A 26,635-nucleotide genomic window follows, 5' to 3' on the forward strand; every position below is an offset into this window, starting at 1 on the left:
CATTTTGAATAAGATTCTTTTTCTTCATCTTCCCACAAGCAATTCTACAAGTAGCCAAGCAGGTACAACCCCCTATCCTGTTTTCAGGATAAAATTCCAAAACCCACATCTCATTTTTCTTTTTTTTTCTTTTCTCGTTTCTAAGATAAACAATAGCTAGGCTTCAAGAGGATTTAGCAACACCTCTTGTCCCGCAAAGTTCATCCTAACTTTATCATGGTCATTGGCTTTCATCCAAGATTCTCACTTATTTATGGCCAGAAGTAGTCTAGTATATGTAGCAGGAAGCCCCCACCCCCAACATTAGACTGTTATTCCCCCCTAGAATGTGGGGGACCTAGCTCCCCAGATGTTTGCATTTCAAAAAGATGACTTCCAGCTCTCTGAGTCCCTGAGTTACGAGATTTCCAAGAGGCTTATTTAACCACAATGGAGATTTACATACATATGAAAAGGACCAAGAAAGAAATTCTGAAACAAAAGCAGGAAGGCGGGGGTGGGGGTGGGGGGGTGGGGGCGGGAACCACACCCCTTCTTTTCAGCAGAGGGAGAAGCAGGCTCCTTGCAGGGAGTCGGACGGGGTACTCATTCCCGGGATCCTGATCACGCCTGAGCCAAAGGCAGATGCTCAACCGCTGAGCCACTCAGGCTCCTGAGCCCATGACTCTTGATCTCACCCAAGTTGGGTGTAAAGATTACTTAAAAATAAGTTAATTAGGGCAGCCCGGGTGGCTCAGCGGTTTAGCGCGGCCTTCAGTCCAGGGCGTGATCCTGGAGACGCGGGATCGAGTCCCACGTCGGGCTCCCTGCATGGAGCCTGCTTCTCCCTCTGCCTGTGTGTGTGTGCCTCATAAGTAAATAAAATATTAAAAAAAAAAAAAAGTTAATTAATAAATAAAATGAAAGCAATTCCGAAGCCGTCCAGGTACTCGGAGGACTTACGGACTACAATTCCCAGGATGCCCCGCTCCCCCACCCACCGCGAGCGCCGATGCCTCGGGTGGGCTGGTCCGGAAGGAGGCAGCCGGCCAATGGGTGAGCTGGAACGAATCGAAACCTAGGCCCATTGCGCCGAAACTGGCTGGAATCTTTGGCGCCTCGGTTTCAGTGGCGGATGCTTGATGGGCGGGTGCAGGGGCCAATGAACAGGCGGGGAGGAGGCGCCAGACGGTGTGGGCGGGGCGAGGTGTTGACTGGCGGACGGGTCACCCAATGACAGGCGGCAGTCGCTCGGAGGGGGTCGGGCGAGGCGTCTAGAGGCGGGGGACCGTGGTCGGCGGGCGTTTGCTATGGCGGAACCGGTGAGGAAGCGCGGCCGCCGGCCTCGGGGAGGCGGTGTCAGCCGAGGGGCTCGCGGAGCCCGGGGCGGCCGGGGCCGGCGTCCTCGCGTCCCTCGGTCTCCAGCCCGGCGTTCCCCGGACTCGCTGTTTGTGGATCTGGTCAGCGACAGCGATGAGGATATCCTGGAGGTCGCAACGGCACGCGGCGCCGCGGACTCGGTCGAGGTCCCTCTCCCGGAGCCCCCGGTGCCGGCCGCCCCCCGGGGCGACAGCGACAGTGACAGCGAAGGGGCGGACGCGCGGCCGGCCGGAGCCCCGCGGGCCACGGTCAGGCGGCGGCGGCGGCTGCTGCTGGATCCGGGGGAGGCACCGGCTGTGCCCGTGTACTCCGGGAAGGTGCTGCCCGGCGCCCGGGAGGGCTGGTTGGGGGACCGCCGAGGTTAGGCTTCTGGGGTTGGTCGTGGGGGACCAGATGGCACCAGGAGCGGGGAGAGAGATGCAGGGCTTCTGGAGGCTGGAGAGGTTTGGAGTGTGTTCCGAGTCGGGATGCCGGGGAGCTGGAGTGTCGGGAGGAGAGAGGGGCGAAGGGACCGGGATGCCTGATGCTTCAGAGAGGGGGCTAGCGGGACCTGGGACTGTTGGGTTTTGAGGTTGGAAGCTGGGCCATGGAAGTTCAGAGATGACTTGGGGACTCCCGAGTGCGCTGGGGAGCTGGGATTTCCCAGGAGTCCAAGATAGCAAGCTACTTAGTAAGAGAATAAAAGAAGAATTAAACTTGCGTCCTCAGAATGCCTTAAAGAGGGTGTAGTAGTGAGGGTTGGGGATCTCGGGGAAGCTGGGCTCCTAACTCCCCAGAGAGAACTTGGACTTGGGAGCTGGAGGAAGACAAGAGTCATCCTGCTTTCCCTTTCAGTGGAGGGAGGACTTGGGACTGATTCACTTCTGTCTTTACAGGTGAAAAGCAGCCTTCATCTCATCCCAGATCACCTGTCTCTCCTGAAACTCTGTCCCCCAGAGGCTGAGGAAGGTAGGGGCGGGCTTCCAGGGAGAGTGCCCAGTGCTGGCCTCTCTGAGGAAGCTTCTTGGAGTTTACATCCCTGTAGTCCATTTTTCCCTGAGGCTCATGGGAAGGGCATGGGAGAGGTGACTCCTGCATCCTAGGCAGAAAAAAGCTCCAGTCCTGAATTAAGATGGAGTGTTAACCAGCAGGCATTGGAAGTGCTGCCAAACCACCCTTCCTCCTACCTGATAGGCACAAGAGTGTGCTAATCTACAGATTTCTAACCATCCCCAGAGATTCGGATTCTGTAGTCCTGGGGGCCTAGGAGGAGTAGCTGTTGAGAATCTGCAACATCTTGATACATCTGCAACGACTTCCTTGGGAACATTCTGGAGGCAGCGCACAGTGTTCTTTGAATCTTATCAGGGCTGCCAGCCTTGGTCCTCCCCCAGTGATGTGGTTTTTGCAAACCACCCAAAGGCAGTGAGTGGGATTCAAGTTTAATAAGGCAACGATCCAGGGGCAGCCCGGGTAGCCCAGTGGTTTAGCGCCGCATTCAGCCCAGGGCATGATCCTGGAGTCCCGGGATCGAGTCCCGCGTCAAGCTTCCTGCTTGGAGCCTGCTTCTCCCTCTGCCTGTGTCTCTGACTCTCTCTCTCTCACTCTCTCTCTCTCTCTCTCTCCCTCTCTGTCTCTCATGAATAAATAAACAAAATCTTTATTTTTTTTTTTTTTTTTATTATTTTTTTTTTTTTTTTTTTATTTATTCATGATAGTCACAGAGAGAGAGAGAGAGGCAGAGACACAGGCAGAGGGAGAAGCAGGCTCCATGCACCGGGAGCCCGATGTGGGATTCGATCCCGGGTCTCCAGGATCGCGCCCTGGGCCAAAGGCAGGCGCCAAACCGCTGCGCCACCCAGGGATCCCAACAAAATCTTTAAAAAAAAAAAAAAAAAAGGCAGTGATCCAGTGGGCAAATGCAGACCTTGGACAGAAATTTCTATACCATAAGCAGGTATGGTAGGGTGAGCAAGAGCTGATTTAGGAACCAGCTGGACTGGGTTTGAATCTCAGCTCTACCTGTTAGTAGTTGTGTGACCTTGTGCAGGTTCATCTCTTAATGCTTCAATTTTGCCATCGGGAAAATAGGGATAACAGTGGACCTATGTCAAGGATTTTGGTGAGAATTAATTAAAGAGAATATATAGAGAGCTCTCTCTTGGGCTACATACAGGGTTTAGGACAGTACCTGGACCATAGAAGTGCAAAGGTACCTCTGCACTTGCTGCTCCAAATGTAGGCCCAGTAGTGCTGGGCATCTTCCAGGAGCTTGTCAGAAGGTCAGAATCTCGGGTCTCTAGCAGCTGCCACATTGAAGACAGGGTTTCTCAGCCTGGGCACCACTGACATTTGGACTGAGTAGTTCTTTGTGTGGAGCTGTCCTGTGCATTGTGGGATGTTTAGCAGCATTCTGACTTCTGTGCGCCGGTATCACACACTCCAACCTTCTCTCCCCCTCATTGTGACAACAAAACTTGTCTTGAGACATTGCTGCACATCCCATGGGAGGCAAAATTGCCTCTGTTTGAGAACCGCTGATCTAGGATTTATCATTGCTTTGTTTTTGCAGTATTACTTTTATGGTTAACGATAATCCTTTATTGGTGGCAAACAATAGAAAGCGGCTTCTATATTCTAGAATAAATCTCTAGTTTTGTGTTAGAAGAAATTTTAGTTACAATGAGGGATTTTAAAGAAAGATGTGAAATATTATAGAGATGTGGCAAAAAGTGATAATGATGCTCACATGGATGAAATTTGAGAAACATGGGCTCAGAGGGCCTGTCTTCATCTCTTTACTTCATTTCCCCACTGCACCATGCCACCTTCTACCCCTGACTCCCATAGTGTCTCTCTGTCCATCCAATTGAGTACAGGAAGAAAATAAGAGGAACTTTTTTAAAAAAGTCCTTTGCCAACATCTGGTTTAAAGTATGTTTTATCACATACACAATAGTATGTACATGTGTAATAAGCAGTATTGTAAAAAAAAAAAAAGTATTGTATTAAGTAAATGCATATTTCCTAGGTTATGTGTGTTTTTTATTTGTGGGGTGCATGTGATCAAAAAGGTGGGAAGAGGGCAGCCCCGGTGGTGCAGCAGTTTAGCGCTGCCTGCAGCCCAGGGAGTGATCCTGGAGACCCGGGATCGAGTCCCACATCAGGCTCCTTGCATGGAGCCTGCTTCTCTCTCTGCCTGTGTCTCTGCCTCTCTCTCTCTCTCTCTCTCTGTGTGTTTCTCATGAATAAATAAATAAATAAATCCTTAAAAAAAAAGGTAGGACGAGATTAACTTAATCATAACTCAGTTGGACTGGGCCACTTTCTGATCGTCCACACTGGCCACGCCAACTTGTGCCTTAGCATGAGGCTCAGACACTCCAATTATGTCAGACCCCAACTCATTCTTTTCTCTGCACTAGGTATTTCCCTATGACTCCTGCCTCGTGAGCACTTCCCCAGCATTATTGCATGGTTGTATGTGCGTCTTGGGGTTCCTCAGTCTCCTCCTTTCTTGGGACCTGGAGAAACCCTTACATGCTTCTGCTTGGCCTCTTGCTGCCCTCCCCTAGCTGACTCCTTCCACTCTTCCTTCTCTGTCCCCAGAGGCGGATATGGCAGATTCTAGCAGTCCCCACCCTGAGGATGCCTCGTTTCCAGATTCTCCCTGGAAGAAGAAGCTGAGGAGTAAGAATTCAGAAAAGAAGTCGAAGGAGGTGTTTCTGTGAGTGAAGCCAAGTCACTGGGGCCCCAGGAGCAGAAAGGGAGCCGGAGGGGTGGGCTAGGGTGGGCATGATCCTAGAGTGGCTCCTGAAACGGTAAGGAGAAGAGATGGAGGGCCTGGAGGGAATCTCCAGGCTCAGGTGAGGAATGAAATGCTTCAGGACCACCCCCGGGAGTGGGATGTTTTATCTCTGTGTGTATCCAGCTAGCTGTTCCTTTATCTCGGGGGTTTGCCTCCCTTTTCTGGAAAATGGGGATAATAACGGCACCTAGATTAAGAGTTAAGGCTCCCCTGGGTGGCTCAGTGGTTGAGCATCTGTGTTCGGCTCCGGTTGTGATCCCAGGGTCCTGGGATCAAGTCCCGCATCATGCTCCCCATAGGGAGCCTGCTTCTCCCTGTGTCTGTGTCTCTGTCTCTGTGTGTCTCTCATGAATAAGTAAATAAAATCTTCAAAAAAAAAAAAAATTAAGGGTTAATACTTGGCCTATGGTAAGCACTTGGTGTCCATTGGATGTTACCAGATATTCACCTGGAAAGTGACTTACCTTGAAAGTTAGGCATTTTCCTCGTTCATATTTGGGTCATGTCAATGTAACAGCGGTGACTTAGGTTTTCTCTGACCTTACCTCCCCCTGTCCACAAGATGATCTCACTGGAATGTGCTTCCTCTTGATTATCCTGCACCCCCTCTGGGCCCCAGGGGTCCGTAGCTTATGAGGACAGCTGTGGGGCTGGGGTCCCCTCCTCATCCTCTCCCCCCCTTCCTCCAATCCAACCCTCTCTTCTCTTTGCAGGGTTCAGGACACCTCTCCTTTGCCTTCACCTCCACCAAGGACCAAAAGCAGAAAGCATTCCAGGGCACTCCAGAAGCTGAGGTGCTGAGGGCCAGGGGCTCGCTGGGGTACGGAGGGGCAGTAGGGTGGGTACCCCAGCCTGCCTTGATGCAAAGTCCTCTCTGCACCCCAGGGAGGTGAACAAGCGCCTCCAGGATCTCCGTTCCTGCTTGAGCCCCAAGCAGCACCAGGGCCAGGATCACCAGAACCAAGAGGATGAGGTGGTCCTGGTGGAGGGTCCCATCCTTCCAGAGAGTCCCCGACTCTTCCCGCTAAAAATCCGGTGCCGGGCTGATGTGGTCAGATTCCCTGTCAGAATGGTAGGTGCCTGAAGGGCCCGTGGAAGTTGGGCCCCATGGAGCGAGTGAGGTGTCTGGGCAGAAGGGGCAGTGCCCCGCTTTGCCTCTCTTCCCAATGCTCCCTTGGGCCCCCATGCCTTGGGTTTGCTCTTCCCTTTGTCCCCGTGGTCTTTTCCTTACACTCCCTTCACCGGCAGACTTTCCACCCAACCTTCAGGGCTCCACTGATGTGCCCTGAGAAGCCTGGCTGGGTACCCCTCCCCCTTTCCTTCCCTTGGATCCTGTGCTTCCCAGCAGTGCTTGCTTTTACTACATTGGACACACACATGCCATTCAGTCATTCTGAGCTCCTCCTGAGTGGCAACGGCTGTTCTTGTAGAGATGAGCCCGAATCTAAAACAAGAGTGATAACAGAAATGCCCATTTGTTGAGCAGTAACTGTGTGTCAGGAAAGCAGCTGAGCCAGACATTGAAAACACACAGCCCATAGCTCAATCAAGTGTTTTTTTCCTTCTTTTGCCCTGTAGATGTAGAATGCTTTTATTTCTTGATTTTTTTAAAAAAGATGTTATTTATGTATTTGTGAGAGAGAGAGCACATACATGTGCCTGGGGAGGGGCATAGAGAGAAGCACAGGCCCCCATGCAGGGCCTGATCCCAGGCCCCCAGGATCATGACTGGAGCCGAAAGCAGATTCCTAACTGACTAAGCCACCCAGGGGCCCTTGTAGAATGCTTTATTTATTTATTTATTTATTTATTTATTTATTTATTTATTTACTGTTTATTTATTTGTAAAGATTTTACTCATTTATTAGAGAGAGAAAGCCCGCTCATGCAAGCATGAGCAGGAAGGGGAGGCAGAGGGAGAAGCAGACTCCCCGCTGAGCCTGGACCATACCCCGCCCCCAGCCCGAGGCAGGGCTTGGTCCTAGGACCTGGATCATGACCTGAATTGAAGGCAGACTATCCACTCAGGCACCCCCTTGTAGAACGCTTTTAACACATAGGAGCTCATTGCCAACCCTTGCAGTGAGTGATTTCATACAAAGGACCAGCTGCCTGGCCTCTCTTACACAGGAAGACATGGTTGCACTGGCCTGTGTTCCCAAATGGCACCCACTGGCAAGAGCCAGGGACAGCTGGCCTGTTGCATGGAGCACATGAGGTCCACTTTACTGCAGTCCCCACCACTACCCTTTTTCCTCCTGATCCACGACTGCTTCAGTACTTCCCTGAACCCCATATTGACATGACTTTATTCTATACTTCGCCAGGGCAGTCTATGGAACTCACAGCTGAGGAGCTCAGCCAGAAATGAGTCAGAGGTGGTGGGTGGGGTGGGGCGCGTCCAGAGGTGGCCGCCTTTGCTTCTTGTCCCCTCCCTAGTCGGAGCCCCTACAGAGTGTGGTGAACCACATGGCCACCCATCTCGGGGTGTCCCCAAGCAGGATCCTCTTGCTCTTCGGAGAGACAGAGCTATCCCCTACTGCCACTCCCCGGACTCTAAAGCTTGGAGTGGCTGACATCATCGGTGAGAGGAAGGCAGGGAGGTGGGGCCTCCAGGAGGCTGTTGCCACAGGGAAGGGGTAAAGGGAAAGGCTGGGAGGTTGGCCCTGCTTCCAGGCCCCGCTTAGGCCTGGGTTCCGGATCCTCCCACAGACTGTGTGGTGCTAGCAAATTCACCTGAGGCTGCGGAGATGTCCCAACTGCTCCAGCTGCGGGTGCAGGGGAAGGAGAAACACCAGATGCTGGAAATCTCGCTGTCTCCGGTAAGTGGGAGGCATGGCAGGCCCCTCGCTCCCATCAGTTAACTGGGGGGTGGGAGGAGGATTCCCTTTAGGCCCGAGTGGTTTGGAGTTCCTGCCCATCCTAGAGTAGAAGAAGTGCATTGCTCAACTTCCATCCCCCTTGTGCTAGGAACCTCTGCTCCAGCCTCCTGACTCCTCTTTCTGGTTAAAATGGAAAGGACCCTTGGGTGGTGACTGATGAAACCCATCAGAGTTACAGCCCCACACTTCTAAGCAATTAGTACCCCTGCTGAAGAGAATTCATAGTCAGAGCCTTGGCGAGTTTCACAGCCAATTTATATGGAAACCACTGTCATGACCCTCATTTAACAAATAGGGACGCGGTCTTGAGAAGTGGGACAGTTGGCAGTATTCGTTTCCTAGGGCTACTGTAACAAAATACCACAAACTGGGTGGCTTGAAACAAATGCATTCCCTCCTGGAGGTCAGCAGGGCCATGTTCCCCCTGACACTGGGTAGAATCCTTCCTGACTCCTGCCTGGCTCCTGCGGGGTGGCTACAAGTCCATGGCCTGCAGCTGCATCACCCAGTCTCGGCCTCTGTGCTCAGGTGGTGTCATCCCTGTGTGTCTTCTCGCAAGAACGCCAGTCACTGGGGCCTACCCTCATTGAGTGCGTGCCCTCCTTTTAACCTGATGACATCTGCAAAGGCCCTATTTCACAATAAGGTCATGCTTGCACTTACCAGGACTCAGGACCACCAAGGACCCATAATACAGATTTTTTTTTTAAAGATTTTTCTTATTTATTTATAAGAGACAGAGAGAGAGGCTGAGACATAGGCAAAGGGAGAAGCAGGCCCCTTAGAGGGAGCCCAGTGCAGGACTTGATCCTGGAACCCCGGGATCACACCCTGAGCCAAAGACGGACGCTCAACCACTGAGCCACTCAGGTGTCCCAGGACCCATAATACTTGCCTGAGGTTGTGCCTCAGTTGAGTGGGAGAGCCTGGCCTTCAGCTGTCTCCGGTGAGTGGGAGGCACTGCTGATCTGGGCTGTCTGCATCATGGTGTTGGGTGCCTCCATCAGGACGTGGGAACTTGGGGCTTGCAGAACCTGCCTGATCCTAAGCCTATGTCTTGAGCCCTGGGATCTGTGACTCAGTCCCCCAGGGAGGAGCCTGGCTGTGCTGACTTCTCTTTCCACTTGCCTTGTGGGCTCTGACTAGTCCCCTTGTCCTCTCTGGCCTGAGTCCTCTATCCTTCCCTACAAGTTCTCAGCCCTTTCAAATTCTTTTTTTTTTAAATAAGGTTTTATTTGTTTTTTTCAATTTTTCAAAAAGATTTTATTTATTTATTTGAGAAAGAGAGGGGCAGGAGAGCCAGAAGGAGAGGGATGAGCAGACTCCCATGCCAAGCATGGAGCCCAACACAGGGCCTGGTCCTGTGACCCTAAGATCATGACCTGAGCCAAAACCCAAGAGCTGAGGCGCCCAGGTGCCCCTTAGGATTTTATTATTTATTTATTTTTGTTTTTAAGGATTTTATTTATTTATTCATGAGAGACATGAGAGAGAGAGACAGAGAGGCAGAGACACAAGCAGAGGGTGAAGCAGGCGCCATAAAGGGAGCCCGACGTGGGACTCGATCCCAGGTCTCCAGGATCATGCCCTGGGCCCAGGGCGGCGCTAAACTGCTGAGCCACCTGGGCTGCCCTAGGATTTTATTTATAAGTGATCTCTACATTTGTAGTGAGGAAGCTCCCAATGTGGGACTCAAACTCAAAACCCCGAGATCAAGAGTCACATGCTCTTCTGATGGAGCCAGCGAGGCACCCTGCCTCTTTCAAATTCTTACATCCATTTTTTTCCCCTCTCTGCCCAGGATTCTCCTCTCAAGACCCTCATGTCCCGCTATGAGGAGGCCATGGGACTCTCAGGCCACAAGCTCTCTTTCTTCTTTGATGGGACAAAGCTTACAGGCAAGGAGCTGCCTACTGATCTGGGCATGGAATCTGGGGACCTCATTGAGGTCTGGGGCTGAAACCCCACTCCCTGCTTGGAGGCCCAGTCTGGACTTGGGGAGAACAGCTGCCCCTTTTGGCCCTACACGGGCTTATCCTCAAACTGAAGCAAAATTGAGTAGTGACCTTTGACACACACACCCCTACTACCACCACCATTGACCCTGTTATCAAGCCATTAGTTATTTGGTTAGTTGAATGAGTTTTCACCGCCCTGGGTGGTCTGTGGCTCTATCCACGTGGTAAGCTGGCTGCCTTTGCAGCCTCGCTGAGCCAAAGAGAAGGTATCCCTCACCCCTACCCTTTTCTTCCTGGTAATGTCTGTTGTGTGAGACTGCTTAACTTAGAGAGTGAGTTGAAATAAATGAAGAGTGGGTGTGGATTCCAGGCCTGGGATTTCTGCTGAGTCTGAGACCAGTAGTGGCCCTGGGGGAGGTGGGGTGGGCAGCAGATGAAGTTTGCTTGAGGCACATACATGGCTGTGGTTCCCCAGCCTGCGGAACCTGAACGAGCCAGCTCATGCACACGCTCACTTAAGCACAGGCAGACAGCGGGTTATGCTTTTGAAAGAGTGGATTCTCAGCCTTGCATGTCTTCCTCACCCCAGGACCCTTTAGAGCCAACCTTCCCAATGTGCACACACAATTTAAGGCATAATTGAACATATCCGAGCTTCTTTGTTTGGATCTCAGGATGATAGTCCACAAAAGGCTTCTTTAGTTATTTATGGCTTTTTCTTTCCTGTTTCTTTGTGCTATCCCAAGCATCCATTGGAATGTGTGAGTTATACATCTTTTAATATAAACGGATCCTTGTCAGATACACTGTTGTGTATGTGAATATACTTTTGCCACATGTGGTGTCACTGTGCTATAGATCTTGGGCTCTTTTCTTTCTCACTCAACGTGTGTTGCTTATTCTCCACATGCTGAGATGCTTAGACCACTCTGTGGTATTCCCCCGCAGGCTTCAGCTGCACCTGACACATTTGCTTAGTGGCGGACACCCTGGTGCCACCACTCCTGAGCACATAAATGAGGCCATCTTTTGTGTGTCCCCTTCTGAGCTTGCGTGGAAGGTTTCCCGGCGTAGGTACTGGCACAGGACGGGATGACAGGTCAGACAGGTTAATTTCCTATGGTTGAATCAAATTTTTCTTTTGAATGGTCATGGAGCCTCCTTGTCGGGGGTCCTCATTTCTCTTCATCCTCACCAGGACTTGCTGCCCTGCTTTCCAATTTTTGCCAGTCTGTTTGGGTAAAAAGTGGTGGCCTGTTTCAATGTACATTCATCTGATCAGCAGTAATTGGGGGGATTTCTTCATACACCTAGCAGCCTTTTAGGATCCCTTTTTGTGCACCGCCCTGATGGTTGCAAACAGCTCTCAGGATAGCACTCGTGTTTGATGATTTAGGGGTGCGTATTCTCACCGAACATGAATTTTTCGATTTTAATGTAGATGCATGAGCTGTTTTACCATATCACTTATTGCATTTGTTTTTTTATTTAAAAGTAGTTTAGATCGTTTACGTTTTCTGCTGTTAGCTTGTCAGTTTGTCCTTTCACATTTAGGACACTAAATAGGGCTGAAGTCCAGCCAGTACAGCCCGCTATGCACATTGGCTGGCATCTGTTCTGTGTGATGAAACATTTGTCCTTGGTTGATTCTGGGCTGTACTGGCTGGTAAATATTGAATATTATTTGTAAACTATTTGAATTTAGCTTTGCATATGAGATCCAAGTTTTATTTTCACCCCAGAATGAGCCAGTCTTCTCAATGCTGTCTACTAATAAAGCCATTAATTTTCCACTGATACGTGGTACAGTCTTGGCAAAAATATGTCACCTTCTAAAACCTTGTTTTGTTGGAATGTGCCATTCCTTTGACCTTACAATGTGAGAAAAACAGAAAGAAGCCTCTGTAACATTTAAGTAATCTATGTACGGTATAACTCTTTTTTTTTTTTCCAGATATGTTATGTCCATTAAGAAGTTTGGACATATTAAAATTGTGTATTCAGTCTCAACAAAATAAATGAGAGTACACTGAGCCTGCGTCTCCTTGTGGATTTCTGTTTTTGTGGCCCTCACAGGCCCCCTTCTACAGCCCCTGTAATTGAGACCATTCGTTGTCCCCTTGCATCCATTCTGCCTCCTTCCAGGGTCATGGAACTGCTGGTTTTTAGCAAAGCGCAGAGACTACAGAGTGAGGACACTTGCCAGCCTCTGTTGTAGCTAGGTGCGCATTCAGGCTCATGGGTGGAAGGGGGAGAGGGATGCACCTTGCAGGACCTTTTCAAAAGCAGGCAGCATGAGCCCTTCTCTTGAGTTTTCTTCCTGCTGCCGACTGGAAGTGGAGCAGCGCTGCTGACACAAGATGATTTTGGGGAAGGAAGCCACATGGGACAGGACAAGGAGAGAAGGAGACTGGGTCCTGCCAACCCTGTGCTACTGACCTCTGGGCTTTCATGGGAAGGGGAACTTCCTGTTTAAATCACTGGCTATTTGAGCGTTTCTGTCCCTGGTAACCCAGAATGTATCAATTGCAAGCAGTATTGTAGGGACCCCAGCTGAAATTTTCCCAGGTTTATATCCAGGAATGGAGTCACTGACCATGCATTTTCCTGTCCACTCTCTCTTCAGTAGTGCCAGATTGCTGACCAAAGTGACTGGACCTCTTGATAAATCCATTAGCAAGTGCTAGAAGATTCCAGTTTCTTCTTCCCTAGCACTTAATCTGGGGAGGAGATGGGAAAGACTACTCATTTTAAAATAATTCACATTTCTATGATGAGAGAGATAATTCATCCTTTTGATCGAAGGATCACTCATCAGGTGGTCTTTTTATTTTGTTTTTTTTTATTTGTTTTTTTAAGATTTTATTTTTATGCAATCTCAACACCCAACATGGGGGTCAAACTTATGACCCTGAGATCAAGAGTTGCACACTCCACTGACTGAGCCAGATGTCCCTATTTTATTTTTTAAAGACTTAAAAAATTTATTTCCCCAAAGATTTTCATTTTTTTTAAGAGATTTTATTTATTCATGAGAGACACACACGGAGAGGCAAAGACACAGGCAGAGAGAGAGAAGCAGGCTCCATGCAGGGAGTCCGACGTGGGACTCAATCCCAGGACTCCAGGACCACTCCCTGGGCTGAAGGCAGGCGCTAAACTGCTGAGCCACGCAGGTGTCCCAAGATTTTCATTTTTTAAAAAAGGTTTTGTTTATTTATTTGACAGCACAAGCAGGGGGAGCAGCATGCAGAGGGAGAGGGAGAAGCAGGATCCCTGGTGAGCAGGGAGCCCAATGTGGGGTTTCGATCCTAGGATCCAGAGATCATGACCTGAACTAAAGGCAGACACTTAATCGAATGAGCCCATTCAAATATTTTATTTTTAAGTCATCTGTACACCCAATGTGGGGCTTGAACTCACAACCCCTAGATCAAGAGCCACTCAGTGAGTGATCCACTCACTGAGTCAACTAGATGCCTCATCTGGTGGTCTTTTTAAACTCCTGAAAAAAACAAGACAAAGCAAACCAAAAAACCCTCCCCTGATTAAAAACCTACAAAACTAGAACCCTTAACTCAGTGGCACATGTCAAACTTGGTACTTGTCATGATCTCATTCAGCCTTAGAGCTCTTACAAGGTAGGTGGTGGTATTATTCCCAATCTCCAGAAAAGAAATGGAAGAGTAGTGAACCTGCCCCAGGCCTCACTGCCACTGAATGCAGACCTGGCTGGAAGACGGGGTGCCTAACCTATGATAAGACCAGTGCTTCTCACACCTGAACACAAGTGAGCTGGGGAGCTTGTGACCATGCACACATGGGGTCTGTGTTATGCTGTGGGGCCCAAGATGCTGCTGCATTTCTAATGAGCTCTTAGGAGTTGTGATTGTGCTGGCTACACTTGGAGGAACAAGATGTGGTCTGCCTTTTTCCTATAGCCTCACAGTGTCCCATCTCCTGATCCTTGCCATTCCTTCAGTAAGGCACATTCCCTACCCCCACCCTCCCCTTGCATGGGACTGGCTGTGTCCTCTTGTGTGTGTTGCACTTTAGCCCGAGACAGGGGTCTGGCTCAGCACACTCTTCTGCCCATTGGTCTTTGTCTTCCCTACTAGACTGTAAGCTCCTTGAAAACAAATACTGTATCTTTTTTTTAAAGATTTATTTATTCATAAGAGACACAGACTGAGAGAAAGAAGCAGACAGGCAGAGGGAGAAGCAGGCTTCTCTCAGGGAGCCTGATGCGGGACTTGATCCTGGATCCTGGGATCATGACCTGAGCCGAAGGCAGGCACCCAACCACCGAGCCACCCAGGCGTCCCCAAATACTGTATCTTGTTCTGAGATCCCTAGCTCTGGGATGCCTGGGTGGCTCAGTGGTTGAGCGTCTGCCTTCAGCTCAGGCCATGATCCTAGGGTCCTGGAATCGAGTCCCACATCGGGCTCCCTGCAAGGAGTCTAGTTCTCCCTCTGCCTATGTCTCAGTGTCTCTCATGGATAAATAAATAAAAACTTTTTTAATTCTTTTTTTTTTTTTAGATTTTATTCACGAGAGATACAGAGAGAGAGAAGCACAGACACAGGGAGAAACAGGCTCCGTGCAGAGAGCCCGATGCCAGACTCGATTCTGGGTCTCCAGGATCACACCCTAGGCCGAAAGCAGCACCAAGCCCCTGAGCCAACAGCCCCTGCCCAAATAAATAAAACCTTTAAAAAAATCCCTAATTCTGTGTCTGATACTTAGTAGTTACCTGACAAATGTTTGTTGGATGAACAAATTCTTCCTCTCAATACTACCCTCCATCTCATTGCATGAGCCAGAAACCCATTTCATTCTTGACACCTCTTAACCCCCATATCCACCCATCCTGACTCCATTCAACTGCCCCAGGTGGCTCTAAACATGGTCCACTTCCTTCTCTCCATCCCGCCGTGGTGCAAGCCACTGCTGCCTACAGCCGTGTGTAGTGACACAGCTGCTTGACAGGTTACTTCTGCTGCCCTTCTGGCCCCCTTCAATCCAAGGACAGTGCAGCCAGAGGGATCTTCTCAAATGCAAATCGGTTTTTATTTTTATTTTCTTAAAGATTTATTTATTTGAGGACACCTGGGTGGCTCAGCGACTTAGTGCCTGCCTTCAGCCCGAGGCGTGGTCCTGGAGTCCCAGGATTCTCTGTCAGATAAAGATTTTCTTTTTGTATTGTCTTTCTCTTTAGCAGCTTTTTGAGAATTAAAAACTGGTTCAATTAAGTCTGGAAAATCTAAATTTTCTTCAGGTTCCCAAGTATTGTCAGCATCTGTAAATCCACCTCCACTTCAGGAAACACTCCATCCTCCCATTCACAGTGCAGTACTTTTTCCATCACAAATTCTTTTATTTTTATTTTTTATTTATGATAGAGAGAGAGGCAGAGACACAGGCAGAGGGAGAAGCAGGCTCCATGCACCGGGAGCCCGACGTGGGATTCGATCCCGGGTCTCCAGGATCGTGCCCTGGGCCAAAGGCAGGCGCCAAACCGCTGCGCCACCCAGGGACCCCCCATCACAAATTCTTTAGGCTCTACCTCTTCTACTTTTTTTACTTTCCATTCTGTTTCTTTCCCATCTCTTGCAATGTGTTTTTATTGGAGGCCATTTTTAAAGGATTTTATTTATTTATCCATGAGAGACACACACACAGAGAGAGGCAGAGACACAGGCAGAGGGAGAAGCAGGCTCCATGCAGGGAACCTGACGTGGGACTCGATCCCAGGACCCCAGGATCACGCCCTGGGCTGAAGGCAGGTGCTAAACCACTGAGCCACCCAGGTGCCCCTGGGGGCCATTTTATTTTTTTGCAGACTTGAAGAGCTATTATTCACTGCCTCCAAGCTAATCTTGTCCCCGGTCTGTGGTGTCTCCTGTTTTTTTTTTTTTTTTTTTTTTTTTTAAGATTTTATTTGAGAGAGAAAGAGAGAGCAAGCATGAGTGGGGGGAAGGGCAGAGGGAGAAGCAGATTCCCCACTGAGCAGGGAGCCCCATGCAGGACTCTATCCCAGGACCCTGGGATCATGACCCAAGCTGATGGCAGACACTCAACCAACTGAGCCGCCCCTGCGCCCCAAAATATTTGCCATTATAAGCAAAATATTTGATTTTTAAAAAATATTTTTAAAAATATTTTATTTATTTATTCATGAGAGACACAGGGAGAGAGGCAGAGACACAGACAGAGGGAGAAGCAGGCTCCATGCAGGGAGCCCGATGTGGGACTTGATCCTAGGACCCCGGGATCACAACCTGAGAGGAAGGCAGACGCTCAACCCCTAAGCCACCCAGGCACCCCTGATTTTTTAAAAAGATTTTTATTTATTTATTCATGAGAGACACAGAGAAAGGCAGAGACACAGGCAGAGGGAGAAGCAGGCTCCATGCAGGGAGCCCAATGTGGGACTCGATCTCCGGACTCCAGGATCACGCCCTGAGCCGAAGGCAGATGCTCAACTGCTGAGCCACTCAGGCATCCCAAATTATTTGATTTTCATTAATCTCCAGTGTATTGAATTTGGATTACAGGCTTTTAGTTTTTTTTAAAACTTTATTGGTTGAAGTGTACAGGTCAAGATGTCTCAGTAGATGTACACAGTCCTGAAAATGGTTCCTGGTGCCTGTTTGCATGTCCTCTTCCCCCTGACCCCTAGCATAGTGATATTGTGGTATTAATTTGTGTTTTCCCTAATGACCAAAGCTTTCATATACTTGTTGGCCATGCATATATCTTTCTTGTGAAATGTCGGTACAAATTTACTTCCCACTTAAAAAATTGTATTATTGGCTTAGTTTTAAGAATTCTTAGTACATCTGGATGTAAGTCCTTTGTCAGACACGTGCTTTGCAAATATTTTCTTTCAAACTGTAGCTTGCTTTTTCGCAGGTGCAATTTTACGTATGGATACGTATGGATATCTGTCTCCTCCAGATAGACCTCCTGAGGGTAGGGACTAAATCGGCTTTGCTTGACACCTGGCATGATGCCAGACACATAGTAATGTGTAATGCTCAGTAATATTTTGTTGAGGAAATTCAGGAACTACAATCTGAAGTTCCTCTCTGTCTCTTCCCCTTAGACCTCAGGGGAGAGACTAGGCTTAAGGTTATGAAACATGAAATATTTTGGAAGGGGGGGGCGCCAACAAGCGATATTCATGACTCAAATGGTTTCTGGTAAGACCTTGGGTACCTCATGCTCTCCCCATGAGACTCCAGAATTTCAGGAGAAGGGCTTAGAAGTCAGTTTGGAAGAGGGGTCTTGAATGCACATTTATTTGCAGGGAACTGTGGTGTGGGAGCTCAGTCCTGCAGCTAGGAGCATCCCAGATGAGACCACCAGGGGGCGCGAGGGCTTCAGTCTCGGCTGCAGGTGAGGGAAATCGGATCCTGGGTGGCGTGTGGGGTCAACGTCCACCGGGGGAGAAGCTCAGGAATTGACGGGCAGCTGCTTAGGGCATCCGAATGCTAGGGACCCGGCCCGCTGGAGCGGCTGGGCTAGGGGCTGCTGTTCACCATTCACTCCTTCAACGCTTCCTGAGCGTGTCTGAAGCCCACACCGGACATCGAGGAAGGGTAATTGCCAAGAGCGAGAACGGATCGCTGGCATTTCTGGAAGTAAAGTACTTCCAGAACCTTTCACGACTCCATTGTCTCGTTTGATCTCGTTGGATCAGAAGTGTGCCCAGTGGGAGGCGCACACGGGGAAGCCGAGGTTCGGAGCGCTGGGCGACTGCACCGCTTCCCCCCGACCCCAGCGGCGGGGCAGGCGCGGGTCTGCGACGGCCTCTGGTTACCCTGGCGACCGGCCGGCGGTCACGTGACGGGGGAGCCGCGGCAGTCACGTGTCGAGGGCACGCGCGAGGGGGCGTCGGCCTCCTGGGCTCCAGCGTCACATGACCGGCTCCAGGCCAACATGGCGGCGGCCGTGGTGCAGCGCCGGGGCTGAGCGACAGTGACTGCAGTGGGCTCCCGTCGGGGGTGAGGGGAGGCCTCGGCTTGGGCGAGGGGGTCAGGCCCTCTCCGCCCCGCTCCTGTCCCCGGCGTCGCTCGCCGCGTTGCTGTGTCTGCCGGGACCGGGAGGCATGACAGGCCGGGCCCGCGTTCCATCCCAGCCGTGCTCCGTGCTTCCGGGCAAGCGCCTGCGGGTGCCTGGACTCCCCTCCCTCGCCTGGGTTCCCCCCATCCTCCTTTCTCCAGCAACCTCCCCTCGCAGGTGGGATCGTCGGTAGGACCGGAGCGCGGGCGGGCGAGGCCCCCGGGGACCATGTCCGGGTCCGACACCGCACCCTTCCTCAGCCAGGCGGATGACACGGACGACGGGCCGGTGCCCGGCACCCCGGGGTTACCCGGGGCCCTGGGGAACTCGAAGTCCGAGGATCCCGAGGTCCCGGACCGGGAGGGGCTGCAGCGCATCACCGGCTTGTCTCCGGGCCATTCGGCACTCATAGTGGCGGTGCTGTGCTACATCAACCTCCTCAACTACATGGACCGCTTCACCGTGGCGGGTACTGACTTGGGGTGGGGCTGGGGAGTCAGACTAGGGGAAGGGAGGGGGTCGCGGAGGTGGGGCTGCCTCGCCGAGCCCATCCCGAGTCTTCTTCTCAGGCGTCCTTCCAGACATTGAGCAGTTCTTCGACATCGGAGACAGCAGCTCTGGCCTCATCCAGACCGGTGAGTGGAGGCCCCTCCGCAGCACAGCAGCTTTTCTTTCATTTCTGCCCCAATGGGATTACATGCTGGCATGCCTGGGACCTCAGTAAGATAGAGTGGCCATGGGACGCCTGGGTGGCTCAGCAGTTGAGTGTCTGTGTTCAGCTCAGGTCATGATCCTGGGGTACTGGGATTGAGTCTCACATAGGGTTCCCCATGGGGAGCCTGCTTCTCCCTCTGCCTATGTTTCTGCCTCTCTCTGTGTCTCTCATGAATAAATAAAATCTTAAGAGAGAGAGAGAGAGAGGCCAGACTTAGTAGTGGTGGTGGTGGGAAGATGGCCCTCATTCTGCTCTGGGCTGACCTGTTCAGTTAGGACACCGCAATTTAAAAGGCAGTTTAGTGTAATGGTTAAGACAGACCTGGGTTTAAATCTCAGCTTTCCACTTACTGTGATGGTAGGCAAGGTCCTCAGTCTCTGTAAGCTTCACTTTCCTGGTCGGTGAGATGGACCTAGTAGTAACCCAGAGCACCTCCTGGGGCTGATGTGAGGATTATGTGCAAACCAAAGCCTGTGAAGTGCATGGTATGGTGTCGGGAGCATGATCAGCACCCAATAAATAATGGCAGAAGTGGGTGTCTGGAATGGGGAGAGTTGAGTTTTACTTGTTTAGAACTTTGGGATTTGTGGGAGAGGCAAAGCCAAGGCCAAATCCTCTTTTCCTTCACTCCTTTATTGAACATTTCTGAGCACTTACTCTGTGCCAGGCCCTGGAGGAAGAGGTGATAACATACACAGAACTTGGCCAAGACCTTTTACGCCCATTGTCTTCTAATCTTTTCACCAGCCAAAGAGTTGGCGGTGTTTTTAATTTATAGAGAAATCAGGTCGTCTTGTCTACATTTTTTTAAAACAGATTTTATTTATTTATCCATGAGAGACACAGAGAGAGAGAGAGAGGCAGAGACACAGGCAGAGGGAGAAGCAGGCTCCATGCAGGAAGCCTGACATGGGACTCCATCCCGGGTCTCCAGGATCAGGCCCTGGACTGAAGGTGGCGCTAAACTGCTGAGCCACCAGGGCTGCCCCTCTTGTCTACATTTTTATAGAGAAACTGAGGCTTAGAGATGAGCTCAGGCTTGCCCAGAGTCACACAAGTGAGAGGGGAGGAGTTTGAAACAAGATAATGAAGAGTTCTTTGCTCCACCCAAGACCAGTAAGGACCTAGAGTGATTAAGGTAAAGACTAGAGGAAGGAGAATGAGATCATAGGTCAAAGTTGCAAAGCTTTAAAAAGTTGTTGCATTAGGGCGGCCCGGGTGGCTCAGCGGTTTAGCGCCGCCTTCAGCCCAGGGCATGATCCTGGAGACCCCGGATCGAGTCCCACGTCGGGCTCCCTAGAGGTAGCCTGCTTCTCCCTCTGCCTGTGTCTCTGCACCTCTCTCTCCCTCTCTCTCTCTCTCTGATGTCTCATGAATAAATAAATTAAAAAAAAGTTGTTGAGGTAGAAAAGAAGCAGGACTTTGTCAACCACATTCATTTTTTCATTCAACACATGTTTACTGAGCCTATGTTTTGTGTGATGCCATGTGTTCAGTGGTGGACATACAGCTGTGGCCACTACTGGCAAGGTCTCTGTCTTCACAGAACTGCCATTCTACTGGGAATGAGCACCAGTCCTTAAAAACCAAAACTGAAAATGAGATGATTTTTGGTAGGAGTATTTTGTGAAAGAAAACAGAGTAATTGTGATAGAGATCGAGTATGTGGGGGCTGGGAAGGTATCTAAGCTGGAACCTGAAGGTTCTGTGAAGCTCAGGTGAGAGGAGATATGTTCCCAATGGAGAGGACAGTAGGTGCCAGAAATCCTAATGATACTGAGGTTGAGAGTTGGGCCACTGGGATGCAAAGAAGAGAGAGAGGATGAGCGCAAGGTTGGAGAGGTGTGTGTGTGGAGGGGGCGCTAGATCAGATAGTACATCATGGGCCATGGTGTGGAGTTTGGATTTTGCTCTTGGCTGCATGGGAGGAAGTGATGGGTCAGCCCGGCTGAAGGAAGGTTTGGAGGATGCTGAAAATGGGGCTGGACTTCTCTGGCAGGAAACTCTGGTAGTTTCAGGATTAGGAGGTAATACTGCTCCCCCTTGCCCTTCCTGAGCTGGGGTCAGGGTGGGCGAGGGGTACTGGGGCTGGGCTGTGACTTTCTGCTTCCTCTCAGTGTTCATCTCCAGTTACATGGTGTTGGCACCTGTGTTTGGCTACCTGGGTGACAGGTACAATCGGAAGTATCTCATGTGCGGGGGCATTGCCTTCTGGTCTCTGGTGACACTGGGGTCGTCCTTCATCCCCAGAGAGGTGAGGCCCCATGCTAGTTCCTGCTTCTGGTCCCCCTACTACCCATCAGTCTTTGCTGCTGCTCTTTGGAGTCATTGCAGATTGGACCTGGGGAACTTCTGCACTTCCCTTGGTCCATGCCATCCTCTATCCCCTGCTTGCCTGAGTTAATCTGCCCACCCCTCCCCTTCCCCTGTTGTTCTAGAGCATTCTTCTGTCCATCGCCCACTTCCCCTGAACCGTTGACTCCTTCCACTCCACACCTCAGCACTCACATTTCCATACCACAGAAAAGACCTCACCTGGACTGTTCATTCTCTCTCTTCTCCTTTCTCGTCAGACTTCCCACGAGGCCCCCTTGACCTGGTGCCAGTCTGGGTGAAAGAGCAGCCAGGGAGAGAGGCTCTCACTTTGCTTGCACTTCTCTCCTCCCACTCACCCCGGAACACTGCTGGCCAACCTGCCCCCACCACTCCATTGCCAAAGTCAACAGCCACTTTTTGGTTGCTAAATGTAGCTCTTACTTCCTAATCCTGCTCTTGCTAGATCTCCTGGGAGCCTCCGGCTCTATTGACCCACTTCTTCCTTCCGGAAACTCTCTTCTGACTTCTGTGATGCCACTCTTCTGGTTTTCCTCCTGCCTCCCTGGCTGTTGCTTCTCTGCTCCTTTGAAATCTCCTCTGTCTGTCCATTTGCACTCTCTGCCCTGGAACTTGTCGTCAGCCCCAGGCACCACATACTCCCCTCGCCTGAGCCTGCCCTGTCCTTAGCCTCAGACGTCTTCCGTAGACAAATACACCTCTGCCTAAGATCGCCACTCACTGTTGGGGTGTCTTGGGTGGTAGAAATTGGTTAATTTGGTACCTGCTAGGTGCAAAGTATTGAGTAGAACTTCTCTTATCTAATCCTGGCGATAGTTATGTGAGCAAGTTATTATTCTCCCCCTTTTGCAGATGAGGAATCTGAGGCTCAGAGAGGTTAAGTTGCTTTCCCAAAGTCACAGCTAGTAAGTAGTAGAGCCAGGACTCAGGCTCTGGTCTGTTAGGCTCCGGTCTCTCTCCTGCCATCCCTGCCGCCCACCGGAGCTGGCCGGTGAGGGAGGCTGGGAGGCTGGCTGCAGGGCGGGGTGCCACCTCCCCCACGTTTCGTTTCCCAGCGATTCTGGCTGCTTCTTCTGACCCGGGGCCTGGTGGGGGTCGGGGAGGCCAGTTACTCCACCATCGCACCCACCCTCATCGCTGACCTCTTCGTGGCAGACCAGCGGAGTCGGATGCTCAGTGTGTTCTACTTTGCCATCCCCGTGGGCAGGTACCTGAGGGGGCCGTGGGCCTGGGGAGGCGTGCGGGGGTGGCAGAGGACCTGGCGTGGGGCCTGACTGACCGGCTGCCCCTCCCCTCTCCCATCCCCTTTCCCCAGTGGTCTGGGTTACATTGCAGGCTCCAAAGTCAAGGACGTGGCTGGGGACTGGCACTGGGCTTTGCGGGTGAGTGTGGACACTACCTGGGGGAGGCTCAGCAACGTTCTCACGGATTTTCCCGTTCCTGCCTCCAGACACACCCCCTTTGAAGGCAGTGCTTGTGCCGCCAAGCCCGTAGGAAGCCTGGCTGCCCTCACCACGAAGCCATGTGCTAGACAAAACTCTTGGTTGCGGGTTACAGGTGCCCTGTAAAACTGTAAGCCCCCAAATGGGACTCTGGTGGCTCTCCTAATGGAAAGTCCCAGAGTGAGCTTCAGGTAGAGCTGGATCCAGGACTCCCACTTCGTCACAAGAATTCAATCATTCTTTTTCTCAGCTCTACTTTGCTCTATGTTAATTTCATTCTCAAGCAAGTGAAAGCTCCACATGTTTATTTTCCCGTTTAGAAACGTTGGCACCCCAGATCCTTGAGCAATAGTCCTGGATGGTGTCTGATTAGATGAACGTGTGTCACGTACCTGCCATTGAATCAATGACAGAGGCCAGGGATGTTACCACTACTCTTGTCAGCCAAGTCTGGGTTACAAGCCCCCCCGTGTTTGAACCACATGGATTAAGAGAAGTGGGGGGAGTACTTTCCTAGAAGGAAATTAGGGTGCTGTTACCAAAGAGGAAGTAGTTAGGCTTGCAGAAACAGGGGCTCCTAGTGGCACTTGCCCCCTACTCCTGAACGTGGGCTCAGCGACTATGGGCAGGCACTTGCCTGGGGCTTCAGGCCTCGGAGTCAGAGTTATCTTTATATACCCTCACTTTTTCCCAGCCTCAGAGGTACGGTGTGTCCCTGTCCATGCCTGTCCTGAAGCCCACTCTTTCCCCAGGTGACACCAGGTCTAGGGGTGGTGGCTGTTCTGCTGCTGTTCCTGGTAGTGCGGGAGCCGCCAAGGGGAGCTGTGGAGCGCCACTCAGACTCACCGCCCCTCAACCCCACCTCGTGGTGGGCAGATCTGAGGGCTCTGGCAAGAAAGTGAGTTTAGTTCCATTCTAACCCAACATTTGAGGCCTCCTGGCAAGGCCCTTGGTGTCTGGTTTGAGATTTACGCAAGTGTCCTCTTTTTTGCCCACTGGCCCTCCCCCAAGGCCAGGTGTTCAGTCATCACTGCCCCCACGTGGCAGCAGCTTGAATTATAGGCCTAGATCCAGGCCCATCCAAGACTGCTTCCACACCCAGTGTCCCGGCCTTACCAAAATACGCCAGGAAAGGAGGTCTCCTACCCTGACACCTCCATGGAGTCTGACTTCCTCCCCCTCAACTATCTACAGTCCTAGTTTCATCCTCTCTTCCCTTGGCTTCACTGCTGTGGCCTTTGTCACGGGCTCCCTGGCTCTCTGGGCTCCGGCGTTCTTGCTGCGTTCTCGTGTGGTCTTGGGGGAGACCCCACCCTGCCTCCCTGGAGACTCCTGCTCATCCTCTGACAGGTACCCAAATGGGGGTTAGGCTAGGTGACCTGCAGGTGGCAGGGGGTGGAATGGAGAGAGTCTTGATTCAGACTCAGGCTCCTTCCTCCCCCAGTGTCAGTTTCCCGGTGTGGGAAGTAGGTGATGGGCTGATCCCTTCCTCTCGGAGCTGTGTGACCCACGGGGACCCGGGTAGACCTGAGTTGTGTGGGTGGCTGGGACAGAGCATCTTCTCCAGGCCACGGGGGTGAGGTGAGGGGGCTTTGCAGGCAGACGGACTGGCCTCCATGACCCTCCCCCTGCTCCCAGCCTCATCTTTGGGCTCATCACCTGCCTGACCGGGGTCCTGGGTGTGGGCCTGGGCGTGGAGATCAGCCGCCGTCTCCGCCGATCCAACCCCCGTGCTGACCCTCTGGTCTGTGCTGCTGGCCTCTTGGGCTCTGCGCCCTTCCTCTTCCTGTCCCTTGCCTGTGCCCGTGGTAGCATCGTGGCCACCTATGTGAGTAGCCATCAGGTGTCACAGCGGGTGTTCTGGGTCTAGCGGGGAGGGACGGTATACTGGGGCAGGCCTGGGGTCAACCAGGTGGTGGTTTGGAGACAACTTGAACCAGAATGCCTGGTTTTCAACCTCAGGTATGGCTCTTCCCAGCTGTGTGACATTGCATTAGGCAAGTGAGTTAACCTCTCTGTGCTCAGTTTGTCATCTGTAAAATAGGAATGATGACTTTTAAAAAAAAAAAAAAAAAAGGAATGATGGCTTTGTCTCACAGGGGTATTCTGGGGATTTGATTAAGTGAGTTAGTAGATGGCCCTGGTACATGGTGTACCCTCCATGTGTTTGCTCTTCTTGTGATGAGACAACCTCTTCACCACCTCGGTCTCCCCATCTCCAACCCCTCAGATTTTCATCTTTATTGGAGAGACACTGCTGTCCATGAACTGGGCCATCGTGGCTGACATTCTGTTGGTGAGTAGGTGGGCCGCTCAGGGTTGGCCCAGAGGCTGACGGAAGTAAGGACTGGGGGCAGGAGGCCTCGCTTGCCTTCCCTGTGGCCTGTGCCCCTTTTCCAAAACCCAAATCCAGACTGACTTCACAGTCAGCCCCAGATGGGCCTGTAGTTTGGGCGTGTGCCCCATTTATACTCCTGAGCTGGGTTCACCTCTGGTCTCAGCCTGGGCTGAGCCTTGGCCCTGTCTTTGCCCTCTGCCCCCTGCCCCTCCTCTCCCCAGTACGTGGTGATCCCCACACGACGTTCCACTGCTGAGGCCTTCCAGATTGTGCTGTCCCACCTGCTGGGTGATGCTGGGAGCCCCTACCTCATCGGCCTGGTGAGCACTGCCCCTCAGCTGGGCCTGGGGTGGGGCTCGGGGACACTGAATTCCTGGCACCTGCCAGCAGGCAGCGGCCTGAGCTTGGGCCGACATAGAAGGTTTGACCCCAGTTGGGTGTTTGTGTGTTGTGTGCTAGGTACCCCTCACCTTGGACCTTCAGCCGGGCATCCAGGGTTTTGTTTGCACCTTGAACAGTGGGGCCACAAGACCTTCCCCAGTCCTCCAGACTGCCCCTCATTGCCGGCTCCTGACACCTCTGTCCTTCTGGAGTCCAGGGGCTCCCTCTCTGTGGCTCATTCTCCTGGCACTCCTTTACTCGTCTCTCTGCAGATCTCCGACCGCCTCCGCCGGAGCTGGCCCCCCTCCTTCTTGTCCGAGTTCCGTGCCCTGCAGTTCTCGCTGATGCTCTGCGCCTTCGTGGGGGCCCTGGGTGGGGCGGCCTTCTTGGGCACTGCCATCTTCATCGAGGGCGACCGCCGGCGGGCCCAGCTGCACGTGCAGGGTCAGTGGGGCCTTCCCTTTGTCCGCCCGTGGCTCCTTGCCGACTTCAGGATACTGCCTGCTTGTCCATCTGTCCCAGCCCGTGTCCCTGGCTTCCCTGAGCCCACAGCCCTTCCCTCATTCGGCTTTGGGTCTGCCTGGCCAACGAACTGATATCCCACTGTGCTCATGGCTCTGGTGGGTCTGCTGGCCCTGTCCACTTTCCACTGCCTTTCTGTCCCCTCCCTGTTTTTGTGTCTTTTTGTTTATCCAGCCCTGGCTCTGACCCCTCCCTCGGCAGGTCTGCTGCGTGAGGCTGGACCTGCAGATGACCGAATTGTGGTACCCCAGCGAGGCCGCTCCACCCGGGTCCCTGTGTCCAGTGTGCTTATCTGAGGGACCATCGCACACCAACCTGCATACGTACCGCAGCTGGCCCCAGGCCCACCCCAGAAGGTGCCCAGGCGCAAACCCTCGGCCTGGCCTGGCTTCTAGGAGTGGCTGTGGGCCATGTTCCGGCTCCCACACACTACACAGGCAGCAGCCAAGGGCAGGGTGGGGAGGTTCTGGGGGGTCTGGGAGGGGGACTCCCCTCCCCTGGAGCAGCCCCAGGGGCTCGGTGCTATTTGTAACTGAATAAAATTTGTAGCCAGACCCTGAGTGCCTGCCTGAGTCTCTGTGGGTGTTACTGACCTCTGGTTGTCTGCAGGGGATGCCCCTACTCTGGCCCCAGGACTCCTGGGGCTATGGGGTCACTTGTGTGGGACCTTGGGCAAATCCCTGCCCTCCTGGGCCGGGTGAAAAAGAGTGCGGAGTGAAGTAGCTCAGTGTGACTGTGAGTCACGCTCATGGTTCCCCTCGAGCCTGCCCCTCTTGGTAGGCCAGCCAGGGTAAGGTAGGGTGGGTACTGCCCCGTGCCCCTTGATTCCCAGCGTCCGGGCCTCCCTCC

General features: G+C 52.1%; 2 protein-coding genes across 5 annotated transcripts; both read left to right on the forward strand.

Annotated features, from left to right (window-relative positions):
- Nucleotides 1–1,274: 1,274 nt before the first annotated feature.
- LOC112640023 (nuclear factor of activated T cells 2 interacting protein) lies at nt 1,275–14,704 on the forward strand. 3 transcript variants are annotated; one of them, XM_049110912.1, is made up of 8 exons: nt 1,275–1,676; nt 2,235–2,307; nt 4,948–5,065; nt 5,860–5,940; nt 6,032–6,218; nt 7,586–7,730; nt 7,859–7,968; nt 14,529–14,704. In XM_049110912.1, exons 1-8 carry the CDS (start codon nt 1,290–1,292, stop codon nt 14,664–14,666), a joined length of 1,239 nt encoding a protein of 412 aa, XP_048966869.1. In that variant the 5' UTR covers nt 1,275–1,289; the 3' UTR covers nt 14,667–14,704. The 3 variants fall into 3 exon arrangements, with proteins under 3 accessions (XP_048966869.1, XP_025271469.1, XP_048966870.1); XM_025415684.3 differs by lacking the exon at nt 14,529–14,704 and adding an exon at nt 9,830–12,019; XM_049110913.1 differs by lacking the exon at nt 14,529–14,704 and adding an exon at nt 9,830–12,019 and having other exon boundaries at nt 1,275–1,301.
- A 3,193-nt stretch (nt 14,705–17,897) lies between these two features.
- On the forward strand, nt 17,898–26,340 carry SPNS1 (sphingolipid transporter 1 (putative)). 2 transcript variants are annotated; one of them, XM_025415682.3, is made up of 13 exons: nt 17,898–18,231; nt 18,315–18,523; nt 18,624–18,689; nt 20,887–21,023; nt 22,159–22,310; nt 22,419–22,485; nt 23,298–23,443; nt 23,740–23,895; nt 24,184–24,373; nt 24,776–24,841; nt 25,105–25,203; nt 25,537–25,708; nt 25,988–26,340. In XM_025415682.3, exons 1-13 carry the CDS (start codon nt 18,101–18,103, stop codon nt 26,080–26,082), a joined length of 1,686 nt encoding a protein of 561 aa, XP_025271467.1. In that variant the 5' UTR covers nt 17,898–18,100; the 3' UTR covers nt 26,083–26,340. The 2 variants fall into 2 exon arrangements, with proteins under 2 accessions (XP_025271467.1, XP_048966871.1); XM_049110914.1 differs by having other exon boundaries at nt 18,004–18,231; nt 18,319–18,523.
- The last annotated feature ends 295 nt before the right edge of the window (nt 26,341–26,635 follow it).

This window comes from Canis lupus, chromosome 6 (genome assembly GCF_003254725.2).
Source record: "Canis lupus dingo isolate Sandy chromosome 6, ASM325472v2, whole genome shotgun sequence".
Lineage (NCBI taxonomy): Eukaryota > Metazoa > Chordata > Mammalia > Carnivora > Canidae > Canis > Canis lupus.

Bases quoted from the DNA above. Each gene is read 5' to 3' on its own strand.
- LOC112640023 (XM_025415684.3), top strand. From the start codon at position 1,290: ATGGCGGAACCGGTGAGGAAGCGCGGCCGCCGGCCTCGGGGAGGCGGT. The intron at 5,066-5,859 runs GTGAGTGAAGCC...TTCTCTTTGCAG, and splicing joins AAGTCGAAGGAGGTGTTTCT to GGTTCAGGACACCTCTCCTT. The intron at 7,969-9,829 runs GTAAGTGGGAGG...CTCTCTGCCCAG, and splicing joins TGGAAATCTCGCTGTCTCCG to GATTCTCCTCTCAAGACCCT.
- SPNS1 (XM_025415682.3), top strand. From the start codon at position 18,101: ATGACAGGCCGGGCCCGCGTTCCATCCCAGCCGTGCTCCGTGCTTCCG. The intron at 18,690-20,886 runs GTGAGTGGAGGC...GCTTCCTCTCAG, and splicing joins CTCTGGCCTCATCCAGACCG to TGTTCATCTCCAGTTACATG. The intron at 22,486-23,297 runs GTGAGTGTGGAC...CTCTTTCCCCAG, and splicing joins ACTGGCACTGGGCTTTGCGG to GTGACACCAGGTCTAGGGGT.